The 8,531-nt window shown below is 40.9% G+C and overlaps 1 protein-coding gene and 1 long non-coding RNA gene across 4 annotated transcripts in view; one reads left to right on the top strand and one right to left on the bottom strand.

Moving 5' to 3' along the window:
• The first annotated feature begins 851 nt into the window (after positions 1-851).
• LOC146706794 (uncharacterized) lies at positions 852-2,422 on the top strand. Its single transcript, XR_014921777.1, has 3 exons — positions 852-1,109; positions 1,480-1,572; positions 2,194-2,422. It is a non-coding gene; the product is annotated as an uncharacterized LOC146706794 (long non-coding RNA).
• Positions 2,423-5,554: 3,132 nt separating this feature from the next.
• Positions 5,555-8,531, bottom strand: part of rpgrip1l (RPGRIP1 like) — a 28,475-nt gene continuing 25,498 nt past the window's right edge. For all 3 annotated transcript variants that reach the window (XM_085465031.1, XM_085465029.1, XM_085465030.1), the window contains 2 exons: positions 7,188-7,324; positions 5,555-5,733 (listed from right to left, as the gene is read on the bottom strand). In XM_085465031.1, coding sequence (XP_085321157.1) covers positions 5,618-5,733; positions 7,188-7,324 — 253 coding nt within the window. In that variant the 3' untranslated portion in view covers positions 5,555-5,617. The remainder of the gene's footprint in view (positions 5,734-7,187; positions 7,325-8,531) is intronic.

The following is an 8,531-nucleotide window of genomic DNA, read 5'->3' on the forward strand; positions in this document are numbered from 1 at the left end:
CACAAAAACAACATGGAGCAGAGCAGAAACACGTTTAACCCCACAGGTGAGTCCGGGTTTGTCACATGGTTTAACTAGACTTTTATTATCTTTATAAGTTTGTTATTCCTGATACTGCTGAGGTTCACGTCTTGACCTCACCGATCCTTTTGATATTCAGCTGGAGAAGAGTCACATGAAGCTGAAGTATTTTTCATCAAAGCTTTATTACCAGTGCACACTGGGAGATCCCACTATACACTCAAAAAAGTGAAATTTGGTGGTTATTGCATTTACAAGACTCTAACATGTAATTTGAACACAATGAATTTATGTTTCTAAGGTGAACGTAATAAAATCATATAAGATCTACATGAAATTTATCAACTTAGCGCCTCTTAAATTTATTCTTGTTGATATGACATGATAAAATCTAACAAGAGTGGTTAGCTGCCTTAAAGACTCGCGATATCACAAGATCACGTGAGATTCTAAACAACAAGAGGCAGGAAAGCACATGGTTTGCTTCACGGTCATCTTGGAAAGGTAAGAGTGAATCTATCTTTATCCATCTTGATGAAAATACTTTTTGCACAAAGGTATCATTAGTTTGTCGATTCTTTTCAGTTCTATTTATTCACATTTGTTTTTTTGTTTTTGTTTTTTAAAATATCTGTTTGTTTATGCCATTCTAGCTAGCTAACACGTTAGTGCAAGAATATAGCACAATGTCATGCTAGCATGATAGCCTAATATGAAAGACTTAGCTACTCCAAATATAGATATTGTTTATAACTTAACCTCTGCACATAAGCTAGTTTGGCTCTACCACAGAGACTGTTGTGATAAATTTATATTTTACGTGTGGGTTGTTGAAATTTGTAAGTTTGTAAGTTGCAACTGATGGACAGTGGTTTATTTAACAATTTATGTGTTTTTAGTACACTGAGGAGGAAAGACAAAACATGAACAGATATGTTTTCCTGTTTTTTAATTTTTTTGAAATTAAATATTTTTCTACTTAATAAACTTGGAGACTTGCAGTTCCCTCCTGTAAAGATAATAAATGTTTAATCTTATCAGGTGGTGAAAGGTCTGGAGAGCTGGCAGGCCAGTTCATCAAATTCATGGTGAGCTAATATTTTTCTTAAAAATTATCACATTCCCATGTTAAAAATGTAATATATTCATTTGTAAGAGACATATAGTTTTGAGACCAAGAAAACATTGCATTCTGATTTTATGTACACATCATCTAAACTTTCTTGAATTGGGGGTATGGCATGATTAAATTAATACACAAATTACAAAACAATATTAAAATGACAGACTTGTCTAAAATGCATAAATACTATTTGAAAAGATTAAGACTGTAAAACAATAGCCTCTGTATTTCTCACAAATTCCTGGTAATTCAACTAAAAGTTCTTTAATCCCACTGCTAGGTCGTTGAGATGGATTTCCGTATATATTTGTTTTTTTCCCCCTCTGTGTATAAAGACTGATGCTGTTGAAATCAGAAGAGAATACATCACCAAAGGTCTTTGCGTGTACCTGAATGAAGATCCTGAGAAGCTGGTGAAGAATTACCTGGTATGTTAACTTGCCTGTATCCTTAACTAAGGAGATGATCAAAGATAAGCTTGAACTACATACAAAAAGTTTCAGGGGATGGGGTTTTCCTATAAATTACCGGTGGCTGTAAAAAATACCTTTTAAAATAGGAAAAGTAAGAGCTTTAAGTTTCTCACTGGATACTACACACACCATTCTTGAGTGTTTTATACTATCATTATTATAATAGCATTATAATAACCTCATTCATACAAGATTTTTATGTAACATTTACACTTCAATGGATGTATCAGGAGCAACTTGGGGTTCAGTATGTTACCCATTGATAGTTTTAGTATCAGATTAGAGAAGCCAGGGATTAAACCAGTAGACAACTTGCTCTACCTCCTGTGCCACAGTCACCCCTATCACAACTCAAGATTTTGAAAGACATTGTTGAGGTATTGAATGAACTTCTCTTGAGTCAGGAAAAATATCGGGCAGTCATTTTTGATTACATTTACATTATTATAAGGCTTGAATGAATAAAGCTTTTAGGTATTTTACATTAATGTAAAACAGATATTTACTTTTAAAACTGTTTGCAATGGACATTAGTGAGAAATCATTATCTTTTTTTTGTTTGTTTTATTGTCACAGGAAGTTGATAACAAGCATCGCCACTGCCATAGCAGAGACAGTCTTTGGAATCTGTGTCATTCGGTCAGAGGGTGCGGAGCCTGGCGATGACCCTCAGGATGTTGTGATTGTTCTAGAGGGGGTGGAAGTGATGGGTGAGTTGGGCAATGTAGTTTTTGCAGTGACAATGTTGCTTGGTCTGGTCTATTCACTGAACCTGAGCTACCCTCTGGAACTCAGGTACACCTTTGAGGTCCTACACAAGATTCTTATGGAATTAGATGCACACGAACTATCCAACAGCACACAAAGTACAGGTTCTCAAAACACTATTTTCTCGTTGAGAAATGTTTCCATTACAACAGCTACACCATGTATCTGGACCATGAACCTAAAATAATTGCAGATATTTTCTTTTTTGAAAGTGCATCTGTTGACCTTCAAAGTAGTTGTATTGGTCATCGGAAAATCACCTGATTCAGCCATTCATTGTTGTTAAAAAATTGTTTTAACAGGTTAACTTTCCGCTTTGTCCACTACTTTTTTTTCTGTTATGTAACTTGTACTTGCATTTCATGTATTCTTTATACATTATGTGAAATTTGCTATAAATTCAATAAATTGGAGAAAACAAAAAGATGTGTATGACAAATTTTTATTTACCTTTTAGATGTAATAGTGAAATGTATGCTAACCAGACTCTAGACTTTGTTAAATGCTCCAAAAAATTACTCTTTAAATTAACTTAAAATAATCATGGAAAGAATTTCCACGTGATTAAATTGCTTTCTATTAGCATTAAAGACTTGTGTTGGAATAACTTAATTTGTATGAGTTGGTTCAACTCAATTAACTTAAGCTGGGACCAAATTTAGTAAATTAGTTGGAGAAAACCTACTGAATTGAGTTGGAACAAAACTCTTTAAGTTGGATCAACACTATTAAAATATATTGGATCAAAATGCAGTAAATACGTTGATTCATCAATCTTTAATTAAGTTGGTCCAACTTGAGTGCATTAAGTTGGAGTAACAGAATTGCATAATGCTAAAATAAAGCAATTTAATCACGTGGAAATTCTTTCCATGATTTTTTTATGTTCATTTAAAGAGTTATTTTTTTGAGTGTACAGGGAGTGCAGAATTATTAGGCAAGTTGTATTTCTGAGGAATAATGTTATTATTGAACAACAACCATGTTCTCAATGAACCCAAAAAACTCATTAATATCAAAGCTGAATGTTTTTGGAAGTAGTTTTTAGTTTGTTTTTAGTTTTAGCTATTTTAGGGGGATATCTGTGTGTGCAGGTGACTATTACTGTGCATAATTATTAGGCAACTTAACAAAAAACAAATATATACCCATTTCAATGATTTCTTTTTACCAGTGACACCAATATAACATCTCCACATTCACAAATATACATTTCTGACATTCAAAAACAAAACAAAAACAAATCAGTGACCAATATAGCCACCTTTCTTTGCAAGGACACTCAAAAGCCTGCCATCCATGGATTCTGTCAGTGTTTTGATCTGTTCACCATCAACATTGCGTGCAGCAGCAACCACAGCCTCCCAGACACTGTTCAGAGAGGTGTACTGTTTTCCCTCCTTGTAAATCTCACATTTGATGATGGACCACAGGTTCTCAATGGGGTTCAGATCAGGTGAACAAGGAGGCCATGTCATTAGTTTTTCTTCTTTTATACCCTTTCTTGCAGCCACGCTGTGGAGTACTTGGACGCGTGTGATGGAGCATTGTCCTGCATGAAAATCATGTTTTTCTTGAAGGATGCAGACTTCTTCCTGTACCACTGCTTGAAGAAGGTGTCTTCCAGAAACTGGCAGTAGGACTGGGAGTTGAGCTTGACTCCATCCTCAACCCGAAAAGGCCCCACAAGCTCATCTTTGATGATACCAGCCCAAACCAGTACTCCACCTCCACCTTGCTGGCGTCTGAGTGGGACTGGAGCTCTCTGCCCTTTACCAATCCAGCCACGGGCCCATCCATCTGGCCCATCAAGACTCACTCTCATTTCATCAGTCCATAAAACCTTAGAAAAACCAGTCTTGAGATATTTCTTGGCCCAGTCTTGACGTTTCAGCTTGTGTGTCTTGTTCAGTGGTGGTCGTCTTTCAGCCTTTCTTACCTTGGCCATGTCTCTGAGTATTGCACACCTTGTGCTTTTGGGCACTCCAGTGATGTTGCAGCTCTGAAATATGGCCAAACTGGTGGCAAGTGGCATCTTGGCAGCTGCACGCTTGACTTTTCTCAGTTCATGGGAACTGTGTCACCCCTCTTCAGTAGTTTTCCACTAATTCTATTGTTCAGTCTGGGGGGGGGGGGCTTGTAACTGTGGCATTCATGACAGGCAGACCCCCACTGTCAATAAATCCCTTACTCTGCACAGTTACACACCAGGACTTACAGCTAAACCAACTGGTTTGAACAAAGTCCACTATAGTCCTGTAAACAGGGGTTGACAAAGTCATCCTAAAAAACACACTTATGAATCATTTCCCGTTCTTCCAAATTACAGTCACTCCCTGTTATCTAAGTAAACTTAAGCACATTCTGTTCCAATCATTGTTTTATTCTACTCACAACACACAGATTCACCGAACGTGCAGCTTTTCCCATTCTTACGTCACCGTACGGAGGTAAAATGAGATCAAAATTATAGGATAAAAACAGTGTGAATGAAGAAAAATATGAAAAAACAACGATAAAAGGGTGAAACATGTGACTCATAAGAGAAAAAAAAGAAGCTTAGTTGCTTTATTCTTGTATTTATTAGAAATATTCTTGTTACAGAGGAGCCCATCACTTTGTGTAATGTTGTTTCAGCACGGACAGACGAGAGGACTCAGACAGGAAGAAGATTTTTATCAAAGCAAGAAGAAAACCAATCAAAACAACAGTTTTTTGCCCACTGTGAAAACTGATGGATGTGAATCTTGTGTGCTGACGTAATGACGGTAAATGAATCTTATGTTGCGCATGTGTTATGTTATCAATGCTTCGCCTGACACGAGGCATCATTTGTGTTACACTGTGTTTTGTTGTGTGTGTTTGTGGTTCTTCGATGAAGTGCTCCTTCCATAATCCTTCTTCTACCCCACTCCAACTTGAAAGATGACTTCAACAATGATTGTGATTCTTTTCCCCACACCGAGACATCACAGCTGATTTTATGCATTAACGTCAGAAACATGATTTATGTCTTTCTAAGCCACAGCTGCAGACACATCCTCTTTGCACAGAATCGAAACGTTCGTGCAGGAAGGACAAAATTTAAGGCACGCTTTGTTTCTCGCTCACAAACAGTGAAACTGCAGAAGAGCAAACAACGAATCATATTCACAGGCTCACAGCAGACTTCAGCACAGTCCTCTTTATTCACCGCTTTGAAACAACAGAGACGTCACATTTGAGACGCCTCTCACAGCCTGCTGATGGCGGTCTCCTCCTCCTCCATGATGGAGCGCAGAGCCTCCAGACACTCCACGGACACCGTCAGGGTGCCGACCACCTCGCTGCTGTCCTCCACGTCCAGCACTGCAAACACACAGACACACACACGTGTACTGTGATTATTCAGGGAATGATTTTGGGTTTCAGTCTGTCAGACTCAGACGGTTTTAGTTTGTTATTTGTTTATTCTGCTGTTTGTAACTGCTCAGCCCTCGCTGCAGTACTGGGATCATTTTACACTGCATCAGGTAAGTATTACTCACTCTTTCATGTCTATTTCATGTGTATTGTTTGTGTATTTATACACAAGCACTCGGAGCCGGCTCACGTTGTTCACTTCAAAGAGTCGGCTGTAAGAGGCGTCTCGTTCGCGACCGACACATCACTACATCACGGTGAAGAGAGCGAGCTCCCTGGAGTTCACACGGTCGTCACAGCAGGAGACACAAACTCCACAAATCACGTTGTGTTTGCAGGAGTAAAAACACACAGACACACACGTGCAGGGTGGATGATATCGCTATCATGATGTGACACAGACCCCAGCAGCACAGGGAGAAAATCAGTGGCAGACATGGTCGGAAATACGAGACAAAGTAAACATGTTTGTGTTACGGTGATGTCACGGTCGAGCACACCCGCGTGTACGTGGACTGAGCGGGCGCGGCTGAGCAGACGGCCATTTATGTAGTGAGGAATTCGTCAACATCACTCGGCTGACGTGAAACCTAGGCCTCGAGTTTCCCCTGCGGACGGCAGACGCGCTCATGTCGAAACGACTCGTGCTTTCTCCTCGGCCTTTTGATATCTCGCAGCCTGAGTGCAATCTGAATGAGTCCAGATGAGAGTCGCCCCACAGTCGCACTTCGCTTGTCCGCTTCGTGCTGAAGGACCTGAACTCATCGATCATCAGTGCAGCAGTAATCCAGGGATGACCCATGTCGGGCCTGGATGGAATAAGTGTGGATTGGCCACACAGCCCCACAGTTTTACCCACGTTACCTACTGTGGGCTCAGACACGCACGTTTTCAAAGAGGAACTATTCCCCTCACAACACTAAAAAATTCATTAATTAATTAAAATTAAGAACGTCTTTCACAGAGGTTTCCTCGACTCAGCAGGTCTGCAACAATCAAGCATGTTTGTGATGGTGAGAGAAACCACGAGGCTAGAACGCCAAAAACTGTTACCATAGCATGTGTCCTGGATCTGGGAGGGACCGATGCTACCGTATCATGTCAACGTGCAGGAATACAAACGGAAATACTGAACGAGGGACTGACTGCTTCTATTCTGACATCTAGATTTAACCCAGAGAGGCAGAGACTCGCCAGCTGCTCAAAGACAAATGCTGCAGGATGGTCTGGACCACTGAGAAAGCCGCTCGAGCAAACACTGTTATTTGGAGGTCGTAATCTAGATCAGCTAAAATGGTGAACATTAGGAAAAGCATTTGTTTCCTGCGTCTCTGCTTTTAAGAACTTTAAAGGCTGCTGTGGTCGTGTTGTTGGTGGTTATCGTTTCGGTGCGTGCTGACCGCTCAAACGCTCCTCTGTCACGTCTCGCTGTTTCTCCAGTATGTCAGGGATCCTCAGGAAGGCCACGCCCACATCCTCACACTCCCTCTCCTGCTCCTCTTCCTCTGGAGGCTCGCTCACCACTGTGAACCGGATTCTGTTGGGAAAGGACGGTCCCGTTAGCATAGCCTGCCAGCACCTGGACTCTGGCTGTTCTACAGGGTGGGCATTTATATGGATACAGCGTAATAACATGGGAATGGTTGGTGATATTAAAGTCCTGTTTGTGGCACATTAGTATATGTGAGGGGGCAAACTCCTCAAGATGGGTGGTGACCATGGTGGCCATTTAGAAGTCGGCCATCTTGGATACAACTTTTGTTTTTTCAATAGGAAGAGGACCATGTGACACATCAAACTTATTGGTAACGTCACAAGAACAACAATGGTGTGCTTGGTTTCAACATAACTTTATTCTTTCATGAGTTATTTACAAGTTTCTCTTTGTTCACAGCCATTGACATGTCGAAGAGGTTAACACGTGAGGATCGAAATCGTGTTGATATCTGGTGAACGCAGTAACCGGGTCATTGCAGCAGATTTCAATGCAACACACCCTACGAGACCACCCATCTCCCATGCTGCAGTCAGCAAACTGCTTGCTCGTGAAACTGGTTCAGTGTTGGATTTGCCAAAATGTGGACGCAAGAAAACTGTGACTAATGAAGAAACATCAGTGGCTGTCCTAGCTTCATTCAGCAAGAGCCCACAGCGTAGCACTCGCCACATGTCACTGGAGAGTGGCATTAGTCCAACATCCCTTCGGCGGATATTAGCTACTCACAAATGGCGCCCTTACAAACTCCAGCTACTGCAGCATCTCAGCGAGGATGACCCAGATCGGCGCACAGAATTTGCAGAATGAACAAAACAAAAATTGGAACAGGACCCTCAGTTCACGCAGAAGATTTTGTTCAGTGATGAGGCAAACTTTTATGTGAATGGTGAAGTTAACAAACAAAATCACCGCTATTGGCCTGACACTAACCCACACTGGATGGATCCCTCCAAGACTGTTGGACCAACAAAAGTGATGGTTTGGTGTGGTATATGGGGACAACGATAGTGGGTCCATTCTTCATCAATGGAAACCTCAAGGCTGCTGGATATTTGAAATTGCTACATGATGATGTGTTTCCCTCTTTATGCACTGAAGCTGGCACGTTCCCTGAGTTTTTCCAGCAAGATGGTGCACCACCACATTATGGGTGCAGGTCCGAGCATTCCTAGATGAACAGTTTCCTGGAAAGTGGATTGATCATCGTGGGCCAGTTGAATGGCCCCCAAGGTCTCGCGATCTGACC

This window comes from Copadichromis virginalis, linkage group LG7 (genome assembly GCF_057382275.1).
Source record: "Copadichromis virginalis isolate Kocher_CV1m ecotype Utaka linkage group LG7, C_Virginalis_male_GT1.1, whole genome shotgun sequence".
NCBI classification, from domain to species: Eukaryota; Metazoa; Chordata; class Actinopteri; order Cichliformes; family Cichlidae; genus Copadichromis; species Copadichromis virginalis.